Source organism: Pongo pygmaeus, chromosome 16 (genome assembly GCF_028885625.2).
Source record: "Pongo pygmaeus isolate AG05252 chromosome 16, NHGRI_mPonPyg2-v2.0_pri, whole genome shotgun sequence".
Lineage (NCBI taxonomy): Eukaryota > Metazoa > Chordata > Mammalia > Primates > Hominidae > Pongo > Pongo pygmaeus.
The window spans coordinates 27,282,675-27,304,717 of NC_072389.2; the positions used below are offsets into that span (position 1 = coordinate 27,282,675).

The window sequence follows — 22,043 nt, forward strand, 5'->3', positions numbered from 1 at the left end:
TGTATTTTTGGGTGCAAGAAGTGAATAAACAGCCTTCATGGTGATGTAGGGTTGGCTCATCAAAGACGCTGATACCTCCTCCTGTGGTTTAGATGCATGTAGTTCAAATAGATGAAGGTGCTTTCTCTTTTATCTTATAGGATTTTAGAAATCACCTCTTTGTAAAGGCTTAAAACAGGTACCCCCATAAAAAAAAGAATGGCAGTGTTGTGAAGCCAGTCCTGTGGCAAGCCTTCTTGTGTTGTGCTCGGCCAACCCAAGTCCCTTTTCTCTGAAGGTGGAGGCGCTGCAGGGCCACCGTGTGGTTGACATCGCCTGTGGCAGCGGAGACGCCCAGACCCTCTGCCTCACAGATGACGACACTGTCTGGTCCTGGGGGGACGGGGACTACGGCAAGCTCGGCCGGGGAGGCAGCGATGGCTGTAAGGTGCCGATGAAGGTATTTCCCATTCTTGCCCTGCCCAGTGCTCTCCCAGCTCACCTCAGTCAGGGGCCCCCAGGGCCCCTCTGGGAAAACACAGCCTCAGAGCCACCATTACTGTTTCCTGTGTGTGCTCCTGAGGAGCATTTTAACCTCCTCTTTACCTTCTTTCCAGTAAATATAATGGGTAATTGGCTAGAAAGTGTATGGAGGGCCTAGAGGGAGTAAGGTGTTTTATGTACTGTGTGCATTCTCTTGAGAAGTGGATGGGATCATCCGGGCACCGTGGAGCCTTCCGGTTTATAGCATGTAGGCCTGTCTCAGAGAAGGATATCACATGGCTTACACTCTCTCAGTTTACAGTGGTGTGGAGTTGCCACGGCACGCGCTTGGGGGTGCCAGTGCTTGCTAAAGGGACTGCATCTGGGTTAGCCGGGGCCACCTCAGGTGGGTGTCCTGTGAGGAGCGAGAGCAGGGCCTGCACAGCGCCCAAGTCCTGCAGTCCTGGTGGGGTCGGTGGCTCTGCTCCACTCAAGCCCAGTGGCTCCAGGTGATTTCTTAGCTTTGCCAGAATGTCTTTTGCTCTTGTGAACGGGTGGCTGGTACGTGGTTCAGGTCCTGCACATGCTGCTCAGTGACCTCAGTGCGTGCACACCACACTGCCGTGTAGCCCAGGTGCTCTGCTGGGTACTTGGGAGCCTGGTGCTGCGAACCTGTCTCTGCCTGGCCTCCTCTCTCGTGGGGCTGTGGGGTTGCAGGTGTGACACAGGTGCTTCTGGAGCAGACCCTAATCAGTGGCATGCGTCAGAGGCCCCTCCTTGCGGGAAAGAGCCTGGGGTTTGCACTTCCAAGGCTGAGGATGCTGGGCATCAGAGGGGCTGGAGCAGGACGTCCCAATGCCATTGTGGTAGGGCCGGACACCAGGGCCCTACCACATTGTCTCATTTAGAGAATGAAGTCAGTTTTAATTAATTTGAGTTCAGAATTGAATATGAGAACTTACGTATGAGAGCAATCACAGAGGTCATGAGGAGCAGCTTGCGGGATAGGGAAAGTGTTGGCTGGCAAGTGTGCGGTGTGGAGGGTGGGTGGGGCCCAGTGCTTTTGGCCATCCCTCCCCTTGCCTGCTGCTCCTCCCCCGCGGGCCTCTGCTCTGAGAGGGCTGGGGCAGGTGAGGAGAAACACAGGGATTGCTGGAGTATGGTGCTACTGCACAGAGAAGCACGGTTGCGGGAGGCCATTCTGGGGAGAGGCTTGTAGGCCTCACCTGCAAAGCTTCCATTTCCGGTGCCCTGTGCTGGGTCCCACCGGGCCACCGTGTGCCAGCGGGCATGCTGTCAGTCACGGTCCCGCCTGCCTCCTGAGAGTGCTGAGATTAAGTGGAATATGATTTTAAGTTGCACTAATTATTCATCATGGGTACAAGTTTTCAGAATTCCTACTAGATTTAGTTAAATCTCAGTGAGGTTATAGCAGTCAGCAGGAGCCTTGTTGCTGTCTGTCTAATTGAACCTTTTCCCCTTCTAGATTGATTCTCTTACTGGTCTTGGAGTAGTTAAAGTGGAATGCGGATCCCAGTTTTCTGTTGCCCTTACCAAATCTGGAGCTGTTTATACCTGGTATGCAAGATTCTGTTTGTTTAAACCCACTAAAACCAGATTTTAATGGGGTATGTGCACCACCTTTTCATGGATGGGAATGTAGCTTCTGCAGCAGGCTATGGTTGTGTCCTGAACAGCAGAGGCTGCCCAGGAGGCTAGTCAGGGTTGTCAGTGAGATCACCTTGCCCCATAATTTCCATGCTTCATTTGTGTGCAGGGGCAAAGGCGATTATCACAGGTTGGGCCATGGATCGGATGACCATGTTCGAAGGCCTCGGCAGGTCCAAGGGTTGCAAGGGAAGAAGGTCATCGCCATCGCCACTGGCTCCCTGCACTGTGTGTGCTGCACAGAGGATGGTAGGTGGGGGCTCAGCGCCGCAGGACTGAAGCCTGTGAATCTAAGAGGGTTGAGCATGAATGATATGCGCAGCCTTAAAAGGGGGCACAGGCCAGGTGTGGTGGCTCACGCCTGTCACCCCAGCACTTTAGGAGGCTGAGGCAGGCGGATCACGAGGTCAAGAGATCAAGACCAGCCTGGCCTACATGGTGAAACACCATCTCTACTAAAAATACAAAAATTAGCTGGGCATGGTGGCACATGCCTGTAATCTCAGCTACTCAAGAGGCTGAGGCAGGAGAATCACTTGAACCCGGGAGGTGGAGGTTGCAGTGAGCCAAGATCGTGCCATTGCACTCCAGCCTGGCGACAGAGCAAGACTATCTCAAAAAAAAAAAAAAAAGAGGCAAAGGCTTATACAGTGTCCTGAGAGTCTATCTGCAATCAGCAGGGCTTTGGCCCTGTCATCTTCAGCCCCTGCTGTTAAACCTGTGAATGAGTTCTGTTTATTACTTATTACTGGGCTGTGCAGAACAGAGCTAGCAGCCAGCCTGAGACATGTCCTTAGACAGACCTGCTGCAGGCTTGGCCCTCTGCTGGTGTCTGGGAACCTGGGTTTCGGGAGGGCTCCCCTGTTCCCTAGGTGGTGAGTGTGGTTCACTGTGTCTGAACTGTCTGTACAAGCGACATGTTCTGTGCTGAAACCTGCTTTCCTTGGTCTGGAACTTGGTACACGCCAGGCAGGGCATGCCCGTGTGATCAGCCCTGATGGAAACCCTGGGCCTGTAGTCTCTACCCAGCTTCCCGGCAGACAGCACCTGACACAACTCGATGCCGGGGCAGTTAAGCTCGTCCTGTGTGGCTCCTGTGGGAGAGGACTCTGGAAGCTTACTCCTGGTTTCCCCGCTGCTTTGCCACAGGTCCCCATCCCTGTGCTGGTCTTACTCTGTGTCTTTTTGCCATAATACACTGTAACTGTGAGGAGGAGTGTATGCTGAGTCTTGTAAGTCATGCTGGAGAATCATGAGCGTGGGGGCGGTCCGAGCATGGGAGCGGTCCGGGGAACCCCAACACAATGGCGAAAGGGACTTTTCAGGTCAAATGAAGTTTGTGAGTCAGCTGACTTGATGATATGGAGATTATTCTGGATTATTTAGTGGGCCCAGTGTAATCACACAGACCCTTTGATCAGAAAAGAAGGCAGAAGAGTCAGTCAGAGATGTGACTGAAGAGGTGGTAGAAAGATTTTCAAAGTCTGAGAGCTCTCTACCCTCCGTTGCTGGCTTTCGTGGAGGAACAGGGCTGGGGAATGGGGTGGCCCCTGGAAGCTGGGAATAGCTCAGCCAGCAAGGAACCTGGACCTCAGTCCCACAGAGAACTGAGCTGTGTCTGAATGAGCAAGGAAACTCTCCCCTGGGGCCTCTGGGAAGGGAGACCCATGCCGGACTTCTCACCTGCAGAGTGAAAGGATCCTAAGTGTGTGTTTAAGCCAACTGGGCAGTGGGGATGTGTTATGGCAGCAGTGGAAAACGTGGGTGCCATCTTTCATTGCCTTCGCACAAACTGTGCTCCTTGTTAAAGCCTTTGGTGAATTATATAAGCATGCACCCTTTAATCATTTCATTGAGAGAAGAGGTTCATGGATGAATGAGCAACTTCTGTGGCCTGTAGTGGAAGGACACTGTAGTTCTTGATCCAGAACTTTTTATTTGATTTATTTAATTCTTTTAAATTTTGAGACAAATCACAGTTGGAAGCAAACCAGTTGGAAGCACATTACCCAGAACTTGCTTATCCCAGTCCACATGAGAGTGAGTTATTGTCCTGCTGCCGCGTCCTGAGCTTTTCAGTGTGTTTCCCATAAACAGGGAGGCTCATCCTGCCAGCCAGTTCACGCTCCCCCACCCCGCCTGACGCCCGTGCCCATTCGCAGCACACTGCAGGCCAGTCAGCTGGCAAGGTGTATCCTCTGTCCTGTGACACTCTCTCAGTGCCTGGCATCATCGTTTCACTTCCTCGTCTTCCTGGGCTTCTTGCAACTTGACACCAGTTATTTTGTAGCACATTCTTCCGTTTGGATTTTTTCCGATGTTTCTGCAGTAGATTCGGGTTGTGTGTCTTTGATCGTCACAGTTCATCCTTGCAGGTGACATGCAGTTTGTCCGCTTGCTGATGATGCTCACTACAGTTGCTTGGTTACATTGTCTGCCATGCTTTTCACTGTGAACATTCTTTATAATTAACAAGTATTTAGTAGGGACATCCTGAATTTACTTAAATATTCCTTGCTCATGCAGCTTTGAATCAATTCATGTATTTGTTTTATTTGAGTGGGAATCATGGATCCTAATGTATTCATTGGGGTATATAGTCTATTTATTTTGATGCTCTAGTTGGCTGGCTCTGCCCCCTTTTCGTATGTCCCGTTGTCTGGGAGTACTTCCTTGCTCTGGCAGAGGAAGATCAGCCTCCACTTGTTCCCGCCATGCCCCACGCTTTGACCTGGCCATTTCTCCAAGGAACCCTGGCGTCTGTGGAGGAGAATGGCCTTGAGAAGACAAGGTCTGGATGATGGGTGTGCTCATTGCTATTGAGGTGTCAGCACTCCCCAGGCCTCGGCAGTGGACAAAGCCAGGGAATAGTAATGTAAACAATACCCTGGTTTATGTTTGATGTCTGTTGAAAACTGAGTTCCCACCAGTATCCGCAGGTCCAGTTTGGATCCACAGGGTTCATTCCAGTTTTCTCATGGCAACCTTGCAGCTCCTTTCTCTTCTGGCGACTTGGCCACTCCCCCTGTGCATAACCAGCATCTCATCCTCTCCTGTGTGGCTCCTCCCCTTGCATGTGGGGGTCTTGGCTGACTCCCCTCGGAGCTAGCACCTGGGTAGAAGCCTTCCTCACTCTCGCGGACTCATTCCCTATGCCCGGCTGCGTCTGCAGAGACACCCTCCTCACCTTGTGTGTGCAACACCCGCCTCGTGGCTTTAGGATCAACCTGTGGAGAGCAGGCAGGGACAGGAGACAAGTACACTGCCTTTGACCATGCAGGCGTCACACTTTCCAGACACCCGAGGAGTCTCTCTGGATTTGACAAGGCTAATGGTGTCTCCAGAGAACATGAGCCTTGTTTCCATGCTGGTCACCAGGGACCTTGCCTGAGAATCTTTGCCGGTGGTATTTCTTGGTTGAGGTCCCACACGGTGCACTGAAGAGTGTGATGATTCTCGTGAATGGTGAATCTTATGTTTAGGATATGAACAGAAACTGCATGTTCTTTTCTTATGTTATTTTTAAAATTTATTTTTATTTCAACAAGTTTTTGGGGAACAGGTGGTGTTTGGTTACATGAATAAGTTCTTTAGAGGTGATTTCTGAGATGTGGGTGCTCCCATCATCCAAGCAGTGTACACAGTACCCAATGTGTAGTCTTTTATCCCTCACTCCTCTCCTACCCTTTCCCCCGAGTCCCCAGAGTCCATTGTGTCATTCTTATGCCGTTGCATCCTCATCACATGAGAATATGGTTTGGTTTTCCGTTCCGGAGTTACTTAGAATAACGGTCTCCAGTCCCATCCAGGTTCCTGTGAATGCCATCATTTCATTCCTTTTTATGGCTAGTAGTATTCCATGGTGTATATATACCACATTTGCTTTATCCACTCATTGATGGATGGGCTTTGGAGCTGGTTCCATATTTGTGTAATTGCCAATTGTGCTGCCATAAACATGCGTGTGCAAGTGCTTTTTCAAATAATGACGTCTTTCTTCTGGGTAGGTACCTAGTGGTGGGATTGCTGGATCAAATGGTAGATCTACTTTTAGTTCTTTGAGGAATCTCCACACTTTTCCATAGTGGAGCGTGGAAAATGCTTTCCATCACAACGCGTTTTCACAGATAGCTTGTTGTTAGTTTTTATCGCCCTCTAGTGGGAGAATATCTCAATGTGTTGTACTGGTTTCTGTTCCCACCAGCAGTATAAGTGTTCCCTTTTCACCACATCCATACCAACATCTGTTTTTTTTATTCTTATTTTATTATGGCCATTCTTGCAGGAGTGAGGTGGTATCACATTGTGGTTTTGATTTTAAAAACATAGATTTTCAGGTGGATCACCAAGTCAGGAGTTTGAGACCAGCCTGACCCACATAGTGAAACCCTGTCTCTACTAAAAATACAAAAATTAGCTGGGCATGGTGGCGCACGCCTGTAAGCCTAGCTACTCAGGAGGCTGAGGCAGGAGAATCGCTTGAACCCGGGAGGCGGAGGTTGAGGTGAGCTGAGATCGCACCACTGCATTCCAGCCTGGGCGACAAAGAGACTTCGTCACAGTGGTTCATGCATGTAATCCCAACACTTTGGGAGATAAGGTGGGAGGATCACTTGAGCTGGGGAGGTTGAGGCTGCAGTGAACCGTGATCATGCCAGTTTACTCCAGCCTGGGCAACAGAGTGAGACCCTGTCTCAAAAAAAAGTATAAAATAAATAAAACAGACTTTTCCTTTTCTGTTTCGCATGCAAGAGCAATTTGGAATGTTAGGGATATTGCTATCTGTTTTAATATTAGATGGATTTGGGATGTTCGGGATATTGCTATCTGTTCTAATATTATTCTGATGGAGAACTGCTGCTGTTCGTGCCTAGTCCTGAGAACTAACACTGTTGGAGGCTTAAGACCAGAGTCCTGTGCCTCTCACTAGAAGAGGCCTGGTGGCCAGCAGGGGCTGTGGAGAGTCCTGGGAAGTACACTCACCTCTTTGGATGTGTAATTAGCATGTATTCATGTTTAGGTCATACATAAAGCAGACATTCACGTCTAGGTCATATGTAAAGTTGACAACTAGGTCAACACCAGCTGAAGGGCAGGGAGCATTGGTACTGTGTGTGATGGGAAGACACTGGCAGCCATGGGTTTGTTGGCCCTAGTATACAGGTTCTGATTCTAAATGCACTTCATTCAGGTGAGGTTTATACATGGGGCGACAATGATGAGGGACAACTGGGAGACGGAACCACCAACGCCATCCAGAGGCCTCGGTTGGTAGCTGCCCTTCAGGGTAAGAAGGTCAACCGTGTGGCCTGTGGCTCAGCACATACCCTCGCCTGGTCGACCAGCAAGCCCGCCAGTGCTGGCAAACTCCCTGCACAGGTGAGTCCGGGCAGGTTGGGTGGGTCGGGGCAAGCAAAGTGTGCTCCTGTCACATGCTGCATCCTGTCGTTGTGTGTTTACAGAGGCTTCTCGGTGAAAATAATTCAGGCTCAGTAAATGTTAACCAAACAGTGCATTTAAGAACCTTGATATTTGGCTGGTTGTGGTGGCTCACGCCTGTAATCCCAACACTTTGGGAGGCCGAGGTGGGCAGATTGCTTGAACTCAGGAGTTTGGGACCAGCCTGGACAACATAGCAAAACCCTGTCTCTACAAAAATTAGCCAGGCATAGTGGCATGCACCTGTAGTCCCAGCTACCTGGGAGGCTGAGGGCTGAGGTGGGAGGATCACTTGAGTCTGAAAGGTCCAAGCTGCAGTGATTGCACCACTGCCCTCTTACCTGGGTGACAGAGTGAGACCCTGTCTCAAAAGAACCTTAATGTTCATGCCAGCCAATATTCTGTGTATACAGTGTGTATCACCTTCTGTATCTTATAACCCAAACCAAACTGTTCCACACCGAACTGTTCTGATAGTACATGCCTCATGTTTCTTAGTAAATTTGTTTGTATAGACTAATTTTTTTTTACAGTCAAATTGGACAGAATATTATTTCGAAAGCAGCACAGTGAGGTTTTGCAAACCAAACTCAGATACCATAGTCCTTCTCTGTTTTTGAAACAATTGTTTTCAGAATCCTTAATGGATGCCACACTGTGGCCCCCCTGTGCCTTTGGTGACTGAGGGGCTGAAGGCTGTTTCTGTGTTCCAGGTCCCCATGGAGTACAATCACCTGCAGGAGATCCCCATCATCGCGCTGAGGAACCGCCTGCTGCTGCTGCACCACCTCTCCGAGCTCTTCTGCCCCTGCATCCCCATGTTCGACCTGGAAGGCTCGCTCGACGAAACTGGACTCGGGCCTTCTGTTGGGTTCGACACTCTCCGAGGAATTCTGATATCCCAGGGAAAGGTATTTGAGTGGCAGTCTTTGCTCTAGGGGCAACTGCTGTCTTCAGTACATGTAACCCAATAGAATGTCTATACTGGGAATAGAACACATAGAATTCAGCTCATTCAGCAAATGTTCACGGAGTGCCTCCTGCATGCCAGGCTCTGTTCTGGGTACTTTATATCAATGAGAAAACAGACAAAAGTCTCTTCCCTTTTGGAGTTTATATTAAAAACAAACAGTAAGACGCTGCACCTCTCCTTCATAATCTCTGCCCCTCACCGCTCCAGAAGGATGAGGTGGGGCCTTCATAAACTAAGCCTTTGTTCCTGCGGTCCTTCTCTGCCTGCCTGGCCCTGTGGCATTACGGCAAGTCCCCACTGACACAGGAAGGCCGGCGATTGGGCTGTTTCTCTCAGGATGTCCAGCAGAGGGGGCCAGGAGTCACAGATGTATTACCTCCAAGGTCCGTGCCTGAATGTGTAGAGATTGCTGGCCAAGTGAGGATTAACAGGTGGTGAGTAATACAGTCATGAGTGAGGGCATCTGAAAGTCACCAGGCAGGTTTTGACCTGTAGATGTTGCTAATAATTGGAGCTTTCTAGAAGTTGGGTTAGTTTCTGGCAAGCAGCTTGACAAGATGATCTCGAAGGGGCTAATTACCATACAGTAGGGGCATCTCTGTATAGGGAAAAGTTATAGAATTGGATTGAGGACCACTAATCCTGATTGTGATTCTCTGATGTATTTTGTTGTCAAATATTGTGGCCTGTTCTTAGTGATTTAATAAAATTGCGATGTTTTGGAGTCCTGTCCCAGCGGTTACTTTTTAAAGACTGGCTTTGTTTCCACTTGGCTAGAACGATTTCTGCTGAACAGGACTGGTACATTCATTTTACTTTCACGTGTGCCTGAGGGTGGAAGTGGTCAGGCTTGTGTTTAATGGAAAGACCATCTCTCTGATGAGAGAGGCAGAAGAAATCGTGGGCAGGTAAAATGGATAGGAAACATAATTTCAATTACTGTTCAATAATAAAAAGTAGCAAACGATTAATTTTACCTTCTTTTTTTAATCCTTCAAAGTGGTGATGACAATAGGCAGTGCAGAGGAAAACACCTTTCTTTGTAGGGAGAAAAAAAGAGGCAGGACACGTCCCACCTGGCCCTGTGTGAGCGTTGTGCAGGCTGTGAGCAGGGCACAGGTGGGAGCTGGTGTGTGGTAGGGGAGCGGTGGGCAGCAGCATCTGGCACCTGCTGGGGCTGCAGGAGAGCAGGGGAGTGCTGAGGGCATCTGAAAGGTACCTCTGGTCAGGGAATGTGTAGGCAGCCTCAGTTCTGGTCCCGGGTGTGGTGAGAATCGGCCTCAGAGAGTGGGTATTGCTACTTCCGGTCCAGAGCACCAAAAGGGACTCTCCAGGAATGTGGGCGGGCTGGTGACTGGGAGGAGAGGGGAGTGCGCCTGTGGAGGGGGAGCAGCCCTGAGGTCCAGGCAGGGCCTGTGGGAGCAGGATGAGTCTGGGCTGTGCGAGAGGCATGGGGCTGGGGTGCCTCCAGGATACCCTTTCTGGGTCTCCTCTGGCGCTTGGGGCGCTCACCTCCTGCCTTCAGGGCTTGGAGTTCTTAGGCTTTGACATGGGCAAGGGCTCAGCCTCCACTGAGGGACCCTTGTGCTCCCACAGCCCACCCCTAACTGAAAGAAGGCACGATTGCCTACTTGGCCAAGAGAGCTGAGACCCCTGCTGACCTGTGTCCTCCCTTTCCATTGGCACGGCTGCGTGCTGCATCCTGTGCCCTTTCCCCACGGGCATGGCCGACCTGCTCCCTCCTGGGGAACGGCTGGGTCCTCACTGTGGTGCTCATGTTTCGCCACGCCCTGCTGTCTTCACCCCAGGCACTCCCGATTTCTTTTAGTGTGATCACAGCCAGGACCTTGTTCCCCTCCCTGGTCTCTCTTTTCTGTCCCGATCCAAGGTCTAGCTGGCTCCACAGTGCTCCGTGGCCCTGTGGCTGCTGTGTGGCAGTCAGTGGTTTAACATCAGTCCCTGCCACTGGTGGACTTGATGTTTGGCAGGGAAACCTTAACTTGGAGACCTGAGTCAGAGCAGGTGCTTGCCAGGCCCAGCCCTCCCTGTTCTGCGCCCTGCGTGTGCTGGGCTCTTCCAGACTCCGGAACGCTGCTGGGTGGAGGTAGTTTCCTGAGGGATCTGCCTCTTGCCTGGCCATTGGCACTACCTGCCCTGCCGTCTGTCCCTGTGAGCTTCAGGGCCAGCCTGTTCCCCTGCACCCTCACAACTTGAGAAAAGGGAACTGGCAGTTTTCTGTCCTTAAGAAGGTCTTCAACACAGATTTTAAACAAAACTATGTGATGATTTCTTCAGGAGTGATGCTTTCCATATCAGATTCTAAATTTTGTCTGTTTGATGTGTTTTAGGAGGCGGCTTTCCGGAAAGTAGTACAAGCAACTATGGTGCGCGATCGTCAGCATGGCCCCGTCGTGGAGCTGAACCGCATCCAGGTAGCACATGGAGATTACTCTCCGAGTCTGACAGCCTTAGAAGTGACGCTTTTTTGGGTGCCTGGGCTGGGACGAGAGCGCTGGTAGCCTGCCATCCTGTGCACCCCAACTTTAAAGAGCAGGTGCCACCTTCCTTCTTGTGGGCTTCCTGTATGTGATGTGCTGGGGCTTCCAGGAATGTCAGTGTGTTTCTTTATACAGAAGTAATGAAGATTTATGTCAGATAGTCCAAAAGCACAAACACAGGTCAGCAAGAACGGGGAAAATAAAATCAGCCCTCTTCCCACTGCATGATGATAACCGCTGCTGTTCCATTGGGAGGTGTGTGTCTATTTGTTACAGCCAAAGCAGGATCACTGCCTTTTGAAATTTGCTTCTCTCCTCCCTGCCATGGAATAGGGTCCTGTGGGGCTGCTTGTGTTTGGCAGCTGCCTGCAGCCTGCTCCTCTCTTGCAGGGGTGTGTCCTGGTTTACTCTGTCAGATTTCTCTGATGGTGCTGGGGGGCCGTGCCCACTTTTCTGTGGTACAGGCAGGGCTATCTGGGTGTATCTTCGGTCACCCCTTTTGTTAAGTTCTGAGAAGTGGAGTGGGTCAGAGGCCCAGTGATAATTTGATGATACATCCGATTATAGGTTATAACAGTTCATGTTCCCACCATCCTCACACCCTCCCCACCACTGGTAGTTTTCTTTGCCAGTTTCATAGGCCAGAATTACTAATACTGTCTCATGGGTAGTAATGAAAGAAACAACAAGTAGACCATTTCTAAATGTATACTGCTTCAAGTGTATATAAACTCACAGTTAAAAACAATTAATTAAAAACAAAGAGAAGCCTCGGCCCCTGATGATGATAGCGTGCAGAACTTGACATTTAATGCTCAAGCTGGCCTCGCCTCTTGGATCAGACAGAGAGAGCCATGAAGAACAAATTCTTTGTTCCTGTACCTTTGTATTAACACGTGATTTTTACCCTGATGTTGATTACAAGACTAGAAATGTTTTCAGAGTTATACTTGGGGGCATTTTGAATTAAGACATGAAACTCTTGTCCTTTGTTGGACAGCTCATGTGACCACATTGATGGAGCTGGTCTCTTCACTGACGTCAGAGTGTTTAATGCTAAGCTGTATGTCAGTCATGTCCTCAAATAAATAGGTTGTTTAACTAGGTTCATAAAAAAGCTTTTATTTCCCTACCTTGGATGATGGCTTCGGTTTGCTGTGCATCATAAACATTATAGCTTGTAGGCAAGGCCAGCTGATGGCTTCCGTGTTGTCTAACCCCCGCAATTGAGTGCACCTCGACTTGCACCTCCCTCAAAACCGCACGCAGACTTTTTGGGCCAGGAGCTCTCAGGGTGGATGTTCAAGCCTGGGGGGCTCTGGGAATCAGTGAAGTTTTGATAAACTAGGATGCAGGTTAGGCACCCTTGTTTCTGTCTTTGTATCATCTGAAATTTTTAAGAAGTCTTTACATGCTGAGCACCTCTTTCTTACTCATCTTGCTATCCCCAGCTTGTGTTACAAAAACGTTCAGTATGCGATTGGAAAAACAAACTGGGTAAATGGCAAACACATTTATATTAGTCCTTGGTGGTGGCTTATGCCTGTAATCCCAGCACTTTGGGAGGCTGACGTGGATGGATTGCTTGAGCCTAGGAGTTTGAGACCATCCTGGGCAACATGATGAAACCCCGTCGCTACAAAAAATACAAAAATTAGCCTGGTGTGGTGGTGGGTGCCTGTAGTCCCAGCTACTTGGGAGGCTGAGGCAGGAGAATTGCTTGAGCCCGGGAGGCAGAGGTTGTAGTGAGCCGAGATCATACCAGTGTACTCCAGTCTGGGTAACAGAGCCAGATACTGTCTCAAAGCAAACAAAAAACAACAACTTAAATCAGGCCTTTTTTTTTTTTGAGAGGGAGTCTTTTTTGAGAGGGAGGCTGGAGTACAGTGGCGCGATCTTGGCTCACTGCAACCTCCACCTCCCAGGCTCAAGCAATTCTCTTGCCTCAGCCTCCCGAGTAGCTGAGATTACAGGCGTGCGCCACCATGCCAGGCTAATTTTCTTTTGTATTTTTAGTAGAGACAATTTCACCATGTTGGCCAGGCTGGTCCTGAACTCCTGACTGCAGGTGATCCACTCACCTCGGCCTCCCAAAGTGCTGATATTATAGGCATGAGCCACTGCACCCGGCCTTTTTTGTATTTTTAGTAGAGACAGGGTTTCAATGTGTTGGCCAGGCTAGTCCTGAACTCCTGACCTCAGGTGATCCACTCACCTCAGCCTCCCAAAGTGCTGGTATTATAGGCGTGAGCCACCGTGCCCGGCGTCAGGCCTTCTTAAGAATCAGATAAACACCCTTCAGCCTAGTGTGCAATGTGGATTGACGTCTGGGGGCTGCTCTGGCTCAGCCCCAGCCCTGGGTGCCAGAGGTGGCTCGTTCCCGTTCAGGGTAGCATGCCCCTCCCGAAGCGAGGAAATTTTCTACAGATGTGGGAAATAGAAGTGATTTTCTGCCTAAAAATGAACATGGAGAAGAACATTGTATGAATTCAGGGTGTGCACAGGATGCCAGCATGGAGCCAGGAAAGCTGCACAGGCGCCTCCAACCTGCCATCCCATGGCTGCGATGATGCGCTCAGGGGCACGCCTCCCAAGAGGTTGCCATGAGGGGCTCTCACAGCTGTCTGGATCCAGTTTCAGAGACTCCAGAACACAGGTCATCTTACTGGAGGGTTTTGTTTGTTGGGAGTTTTATTTAGTTTTATAGCAGGATCTGAACATCACTACATAAAAACTTTTTTATACTTAAAAATTTATTACAGAGTTATTGCATGCACATTTCTGAAAATTTAGAGAATTCCGATTAAAGACAGTTAAAATCATCTGTGTTTCTACTGAGCAGAGAAAGTGCTGTCCCGCAGGAGCCTGTCTCCCTCCAGCCTCATGGCTGCTGTTTTCTGCAGCCTCTGTGCACAGACAGCCTCTACTAGTGGGTGTTGTCACGGAGGAGAGGCAGCCCCGTGGGCTTCGGGGAGCTGGGTGCACCTCTCCTCTCACTCGGCCGCTGCGACATAGGGCATGTCCTGTTCTTTTCTTGTAGCCTAGTCTCCTCTGGGCATGATGGAGCCTTAACAAGCTGCCGCGAGTTTCCAGGAACCCCAGTCTGTGAACACTAGCTGTGTGTGTGGCACGCAGACAAGTTCATTCTACAGGCAGCTGTGGCTTCTGTCATTCTTCTTGTATTTTTAGTCTTGGTTATGGCAGCCTGCGCTGTAAGTTGTTTAAACTCAACTTTATGTGAGCTAAAGGTGAAGAGAGCTTCACTGGAGGAGTCATCAAAATACATTCTCAGGACCATTTTTTCTTCAATTTTTCTTTTTGACATCCTTCCAGACTGGGCTTCCCAGATGATTCTGACGCACAGCCTCGGCCACCTGCCCTCCCATGTGCCGAAGTCCTTCTGTGGCAGGGGCCCTAGAGCTCCTGCCCTGGTGTCTTTGGGAACTGGAGTCCCCTGAGCCTTTGGCAATCGTAGCTTAGGATGAGAAGGATGGGTAGGGAGAGTGACTGCCTGTGTTGGGGAGGCTGAGTGGCCCCAAGGCTTGGAAATGGGATGGGTGGAAGCAGATGTGGGGAAGGGCTGGTCCCGGCTGAGGCATTCACTCACTGTGTCTGCTTCAGTCTCAGGGGCATTGGGTTGAATCTTTGAGTGCCGGGAGTCTGTTCTGGTCTGCTGGGAGAGCTGCTTTTGGAGTTCCTGGTGTCTTATTTCATGAGGTCGTGGCAAGATGGTGAAGTAGCAGCAGTGCATAGGGTGTGAGGATGGTCCGTGCCAGGGGGGTGCTGCCGGGCCGCAGCTGTGGACGTGGTAGTGGTGTGTGTCATGTTGGAAGGTGTGTTTGTTCAGACACACTAGTCCTGGGGGCTGCTGGGCACATCACTGGCGACATGTCCAATGGGGTGAGGCAGCGGTCTCGGGTGTTCAGAGTCGAGTGCCCCAGATGGTGGGGTCTGCCTGGCGTCCACGCAAGCAGGTGTGTGACCAGGGAGGGGCCCATGCACGGTGCCTCCTCCTCGTGCACTTGCCAGTGCCGCGTATCCCCGACTGTGTGCTTCCTGCTGCGGCAGCGGCCTCACGCTTGCTTGCTTCCTCCTCTCCAGGTCAAACGATCAAGGAGCAAAGGCGGGCTGGCCGGCCCTGACGGCACCAAGTCTGTCTTTGGGCAGATGTGTGCTAAGATGAGCTCGTTTGGTCCCGACAGCCTCCTCCTTCCTCACCGTGTCTGGAAAGTCAAGTTTGTGGGTGAGAACTTGCCGCGCGCTGGAGCACCTGTGTCCCCGGCAGTGGTCGCCTGAGCCCACAGGGAGCACAGAGGCCACATGGTGTGGGAGCGTTGGGGCTCTTCACACAGGCCTGTGTGAGGGGACTTCGAGTGGCTGCTTCTCCCCTGCAGGTGAATCTGTGGATGACTGTGGGGGCGGCTACAGCGAGTCCATAGCTGAGATCTGTGAGGAGCTGCAGAACGGACTCACGCCCCTGCTGATCGTGACACCCAACGGGAGGGATGAGTCTGGGGCCAACCGAGACTGCTACCTGCTCAGCCCGGCCGCCAGAGCACCCGTGCACAGCAGCATGTTCCGCTTCCTGGGTGAGCTTCTCGGCCGCTTGAGACTGTGTCTCTGTGGCCTGTGCCTGCTCTTGAGTTAAAGTATATCATCTGTTTGAGGAATGACAGTAGATATCTTGAATATCTGCTTTTAGTTTTTGAGACTGTTACCAATAAAAATGACTTTTAGGGTGAGGCGCGGTGGCTCACGCCTATAATCCTAGCATTTTGGGAGGCTGAGGCGGGCAGATTGCCTGAGGTCAGGAGTTCGAGACCAGCCTGACCAATATGGTGAAACCCTGTCTCTGGTAAAAATACAAAAAAAATTAGCTGGCTGTGGTGGCATGCACCTGTAGTCCCAGCTACTCAGGAGGGTGAGGCAGGAGAATTGCTTGAACCCGGGAGGTGGAGGTTGCAATGAGCTGAGATTGCGCCATTGCACTCCAGCCTGGGCGACACTATCAAAAAGAAAGAAAAAGAAAAAGAAAAGACTTTTAATATTGATCGTGCCTTTCACCAACATTATGGAAGCGAACGAGGTGCTGTTGACTTCCGTGCCTAGCATTGAGGGCCTGATGGTGGTGGACCGTCGGAAGCTCTGTGCACAGCTGCAGGCACTGGCAGAGCCAGCCCTGGCCACGTGCTGAGGACTGGAGACTGCCTCAGGCACTCAGAAGATGGGAGATTCTGTTTCTGCATCTTCAATGTTTATCTAAGACTTGGGATCAGAGGGGGGTGAGGTCTTCGCCATTGGCCAGTCCCTCCCTCCTTTCCCACTGAGGGTGTGAAGGGTGTCCTCGGCTGTGCGTCCCACCACAGCCAGCACCTCCTGGGCAGGGCTGTAGCTCCCTGGAGGACACTCCCGTGGGGAAGTTCCAGCTCTTTGCTGTCATAAGAAGAAGAATTGGCCATTGTGTGGCTTAAACTAGTGTGTGTGCAGAAAGGATGTGAAGAGTTAGAGGCTTATAGGCACAAAAGGATAGATTTAGAGCAGGACAGGCGGTCTTGAGGAAGGGCCTAGACCTATGATTTGGGTGTTGCTGCTTCAGAAGGCTCTGAGTCCTCAGTGTGGAGCTGCTGTCAGTGGCGTGTGTGAGTGAGCGGGAAGTTTTGTCATCCTTTTCAAGTGTCCTCTGTCACTTGTGTCCTGAATGATCAGGTGTGTTGCTGGGCATTGCCATCCGAACCGGGAGTCCCCTGAGCCTCAACCTTGCCGAGCCTGTCTGGAAGCAGCTGGCTGGGATGAGCCTCACCATCGCGGACCTCAGTGAGGTAACTCCCTGGGGCGGCAGGCGGGGCCTCTGGGGTCTTGTTAACAGGCACAGTCTGTTCTGCGTGTCCGGTCAGGCTGTGAACTCTGGCCTAACTCAGTGCCCAGGTGACGCAGAGGCTGCTGGCTGTGGACCACCTTTGAGAAGCAAAAAAAAAAAAAAAAAATAGACCAGCTATTTTCTGGTGTTTTGTAACACACACTGTCTTGTCAGATAAGGAAGCTTACTGCCTCCCCTGTGAAGAAGCTGAGCTTTTGGGCAGCTGGGGGCCGCGAGTGAGGCTTGCACGGGAGGCTCTGTCCTGGGGCGACCACAGCCAGCTCATTCCCCATGGATGTGTCATGCCTCGGCTGCAGGGAGGGAACCCTTGCTAGCCAGTTCCTGTAACTTTCTCAGTGGTTAAGTTTTAAGCATTTGGCTGAATTGCAAATTCTTCGTTCAGCTCCTTGGGTGAAGTACTCTCTTGTTGCTCCTCTTATATCTTGGTGTGTGCCGTGCACTTGCAGCCTCGAGATGCACTTGAGGCTGACCCCAGTTCCTGCTTGACAGAGTGTGCTGGGTGGACTGGAGCCTGGGATGGAGACGAGCCCTGAGTCGACACATGGGCTTTCTTTTTCTCCTTAAAAGGTTGATAAGGATTTTATTCCTGGACTCATGTACATCCGAGACAACGAAGCCACCTCAGAGGAGTTTGAAGCCATGAGCCTGCCGTTCACGGTGCCAAGCGCCAGCGGCCAGGACATCCAGTTGAGCTCCAAGCACACGCACATCACCCTGGACAACCGCGCGGAGTACGTGCGGCTGGCGATAAACTATAGGTTGGTGGTCATCTGTCTCTGTTGCATTGACATAAATAGCAAAAGTAGCAGAAAATGGTTGTGTGGACATCTGTGTTTTTCAGGAGTGTCATACACAGTAAAGTAATGGATTTGGCTCCAACTATTGCTGATCTGTGGGTATGAAGCTTATTTTGTGATCAGGGTCGGTATTTATTACTCTGATATTCCTGGCTCTAAGCAGAATACCAAGATCAACAAAATCCACCCATTTGGGTCACTGCACCTGGAGAGGCCATAGTTTTTGCCCCTGTGTGCTTTCTTTGTTGGCTTCCCTGGGACAGGGCTGTGTCTGGGACTGTCTCAACCCCCTCCAGGCTGCTTGAGTGACACAGAGCAACCTTTGCCAGGTGTCCAGGTGTGACTGTGCACAGGCCTTTGGGCGCTGTGATTCAGGCTTGGCAGGTCATTACCACCACCCATAGCTTCCACTGCTTGTCCCATGTCCCCTGGAAGCACCTGAGAGTGTCTGGGTGAGGCCCCATGTGGCGGGTGGGCCCTGTGGGCTCTGGTGGGGGTAGTCCTGGCAGGTGTCCTGGGCGGTGCTGTCCCCCGTATCGTGTCTGCTGTGGGTCAGCACAGTGTCTCGGGCCTGGGGTGGATGCACGTGTGTTTCCCCTCTTGGCTTCTCCTGGGGTGTCCTGTGGGTACTGAGAGTGGCATCTTGGGGTGTGCATAGCTGTAGGTGGTCATTAGGCCGTACCCCCTCTGCCGGACGAGATGAGCCCAGTGTTGGGAGAAGCTCTGCAATGCCGAGCTGCTAAGCATGCTTATGCCATCTGGAGCTGCTCCTCTGTCCTCCCAGCTGGGAAGTGTGCGGCCACAGTGCTGCATGCCAAGGATTGGTGTGAGCAGCATAAAGTCAGTGTCACTGAAGACAGAAGTGTAAAGTGAGCTTTTTCTTCCAGACTCCATGAATTTGATGAGCAGGTGGCTGCTGTTCGGGAAGGGATGGCCCGCGTTGTGCCTGTCCCCCTCCTCTCTCTGTTCACCGGCTACGAACTGGAGACGATGGTATGCCGACCCCCAGGTGGGGCTGCCCTGCAGCTGCCTTTCGCCTGCTGACCCACAAATCAGTGACAGTAGTTAGAGTCAGAACCTTGCCCTGTGTGTTGACTAAAGGGAGTGCACTCTGAGCGCGTCCCTCCACCCGCCTGCACGAGGCTGTGTGTGGGCCCACCCAGAGCCCCCAGACCTTTCCCTGCCCCAAACAGGCCTTGGTGTAGAGAGGGAGCATGATGGAGTCTTGCGGAAACACCAGGGTGGGAAGCATCACGCGGCCCTGACAGACATCCTCCCACAGGTGTGTGGCAGCCCTGACATCCCGCTGCACCTTCTCAAGTCGGTAGCCACCTATAAAGGCATCGAGCCTTCCGCATCGCTGATCCAGTGGTTCTGGGAGGTGATGGAGTCCTTCTCCAACACAGAGCGCTCTCTCTTCCTTCGCTTCGTCTGGGGCCGGACGAGGCTACCTAGGACCATCGCCGACTTCCGGGGCCGAGACTTCGTCATCCAGGTAGGCTCCTGGCTGGGCTTGCCAGCCCTGGGCTGATGTCGGCCGACGGTGGCCGGCTCCTCACCCACAGTCCTGTAGCACATGGAAAAATGGGCCTCTTGAGTCTTCACAGAAATGAAAATGGAAAACATCCAACTTCTCTGATGTGAAGGCTCAAAATGTTATGATTATGTGTTTTGGGTACCATTACCTATTTTTTAAAAATGTATCTGGCCATCCCCAGAATACATCACTGCGGTGTCAGCCTGCTCTAGATTTCAAACACGCGTAAAGCACTCATGCAGTTATCTGGTCGGATTAGGTGAGTCACTAAGTAACATGCTACATACTGAGGAAAATGAGGCCGCTTGTTGGATTGAGAACAAGGGTTTTGCTTTGGGTTCCAACTCTGTGGGCCAGTGGTCAGAAACAAGCTCGATGGACCTGCCGGGTCACTGAGAGGGGATGGCCTAATGCCCCCGCTCTCTGTTGGGACCGTAACAGCAGTGCCTGGGCGGATGGATTGATGGGGTCCACTGTTCCCAGCATGTGCCCAGCACAGCCTGACCTGCGTCTCTGCCAGGGTTAGAAAAGTGGCCGTCTTTCAGGGTCACCTTGGAGAGCATGCATAGTTTTTTATCTTAAAAGGTCAGTACTTCTTAGTTTTTGTCCATAATTCTTGCTGTTTCCTGGTATCTTAATCTGTAGGGGTCAAATTGGGCTGCTAGACTCATGAAGAGCTCTCCTGTGGTCACGTGCCTGGTCTTCCGCCAGCCAGGCCGCCCCGCATCCACAGGGGTGGTGTGGTCCTCGGGCCCTCTTCCCAGGATGACCATAGAGAGCCGTCATCTCCATAGTGAGGTGCTGTTTCTTACTCCAAGTTCTAGGAATTAATTGCTCATTGTTACTCCTAAAGTTGGTTGGATTATGTTTTCTGCTGTTTTGTTCTTCGCAAAAAATATGGTTTTGTGAGCACAAAGAGTCTAATGAGCACAGTAAAGTAGACTGCAGCCGTACTCAGTTTCTGATCACTTCATATTTCTGCTCAACAGGTGTTGGATAAATACAACCCTCCAGACCACTTCCTCCCTGAGTCCTACACCTGTTTCTTCTTGCTGAAGCTGCCCAGGTATTCCTGCAAGCAGGTGCTGGAGGAGAAGCTCAAGTACGCCATCCACTTCTGCAAGTCCATAGACACGGATGACTACGCTCGCATCGCGCTTACAGGAGAGCCGGCCGCCGACGACAGCAGCGACGATTCAGATAACGAGGATGTCGACTCCTTTGCTTCGGACTCTACGCAAGATTATTTAACAGGACACTAAGACGGGGAAACGTCCTCGTGAAACGAGAGCCTGAGCCAGGCGGCAGAGTGCTCGCTGCTGTGTAGACTGTAGGCTGCCTGGTGTGTCTGATGAGAAGTGTCCGTCCTCGAGCCGGGTGGGAGGACGGGGTGGAGAGACTGACTGGCCGTGATGGGAATGACAGTGAGAAGCTCCGCCTGTGTGCGTGCAACACTGTGGACGCTCGACTTCCAAGGGTCTTCTCACCCGTAATGCTGCATTACATGTAGGACTGTGTTTACTAAACTGTGTAAATGTTTATATAAATACCGAATTGCAGCATCCCCAAAATGAATAAAGCCTTTTTACTTGTGGGTGCAATCGATTTTTTTTCTCTCCTTTTTTTCAAGTGTCGTGAGACGTCTTGATTGTATATTGGAAATAACTGTGTAACAAATCGTATTATAAATATTTCAATTAATTTTACTCTGAATTTGTTTATTAAAAGCCTTTTGAACATGAAATGATTAGTATTACTTGAATGCATCCAGAGGATATTTCAACCAAAATGAAAAACCAGAAGGCCATTTGGTGTCCCCTCTCCCAGGTGTCCCCTTCTAGCATATGCATTATGTCATCTGAATTGAGGCCTTTCTGTGAACAGCATCATAACTTCTATCATGGAAAGTGTACTATATATAATGTTTGTGTCATGTATATGCCTAAATTTTAATTATCTATAAATAAAACATCTGTCATAAAAGCGTAGGCTGAGCTTTCTTAACCAGTTAGACTAGCACCAGTGGATATACTACAACCAAAAAATCAATTAGTTCTTGATACAGCAGTAAAGATTTCAGCCAAGTTTAGATTTTTTTTTATTACAAAAACCAAACTCAAGTCACAAAGAAGTGATTAGGAGAATGGAAGTTTCCACGGGACCAGCTGGTGGCAGGGGCTGAAGGGCTCTGGAGCCTTCAGGGTTTCCTCCGACTTCCTCCCCAGCCCCATCTGTCTGCACAGCCTTGGCTTCTGCTTTCATTGGCCTGGGCTGAGAGTCTTTGGTCCAGGCAGCCATGGTACACGGTTTGGGCTACTTGTGTATGGCATGCATACAAGTTCTACCCTGCAAAGGGTAGAACTGAGAACAGGCTAGGAAAACTGGCTGGCAGGTCTAACGCATCAGAGCTTGAGCTGAATACTGTCAGATTGAGGCAAAACTATGTATTTCACGTTGGGAGACAGTTTATTCAGGGACACGATGTTTAGTACTGGCACAGAACATCCAAAGAGGGAAAGTTTTATTTTTTTTCTGGGAACTTTTCCAGGACTGAATTGGTAAATGCCAGGATTAGTCTATTTTCAGCTTAGCTCAAAACTTCCGTAAGCTGTATGGTATTATTTTTGTTAATATCACCAACCCTTTTGTTGTCAGCTTTTGCAGCATAACATAATTGCCCCCGAAGTTGGTGAGAAGCAGCGTTTCTCACTTGCGCGCCTGGCTGGGCTGGCCTCTGCTGAGTGGCTCTGGGCCTGCGGTTAGGAGGTGCCGGGCTTCGCATCTCTCTTCT

At 50.7% G+C, this 22,043-nt stretch overlaps 1 protein-coding gene across 8 annotated transcripts in view; it reads left to right on the forward strand.

Moving 5' to 3' along the window:
- HERC2 (HECT and RLD domain containing E3 ubiquitin protein ligase 2) overlaps positions 1 to 21,235 on the forward strand; it is a 212,756-nt gene extending 191,521 nt beyond the window's left edge. For all 8 annotated transcript variants that reach the window (XM_054452280.2, XM_063653302.1, XM_063653300.1 and 5 more), the window contains 13 exons: positions 278 to 439; positions 1,949 to 2,040; positions 2,240 to 2,379; positions 7,322 to 7,509; positions 8,283 to 8,480; positions 10,891 to 10,974; positions 15,142 to 15,283; positions 15,435 to 15,629; positions 16,747 to 16,859; positions 17,486 to 17,676; positions 18,603 to 18,708; positions 18,998 to 19,210; positions 20,242 to 21,235. In XM_054452280.2, the coding sequence (XP_054308255.2) occupies positions 278 to 439; positions 1,949 to 2,040; positions 2,240 to 2,379; positions 7,322 to 7,509; positions 8,283 to 8,480; positions 10,891 to 10,974; positions 15,142 to 15,283; positions 15,435 to 15,629; positions 16,747 to 16,859; positions 17,486 to 17,676; positions 18,603 to 18,708; positions 18,998 to 19,210; positions 20,242 to 20,514 (2,097 nt within the window). In that variant the 3' untranslated portion in view covers positions 20,515 to 21,235. The remainder of the gene's footprint in view (positions 1 to 277; positions 440 to 1,948; positions 2,041 to 2,239; positions 2,380 to 7,321; positions 7,510 to 8,282; positions 8,481 to 10,890; positions 10,975 to 15,141; positions 15,284 to 15,434; positions 15,630 to 16,746; positions 16,860 to 17,485; positions 17,677 to 18,602; positions 18,709 to 18,997; positions 19,211 to 20,241) is intronic.
- Positions 21,236 to 22,043: the final 808 nt, after the last annotated feature.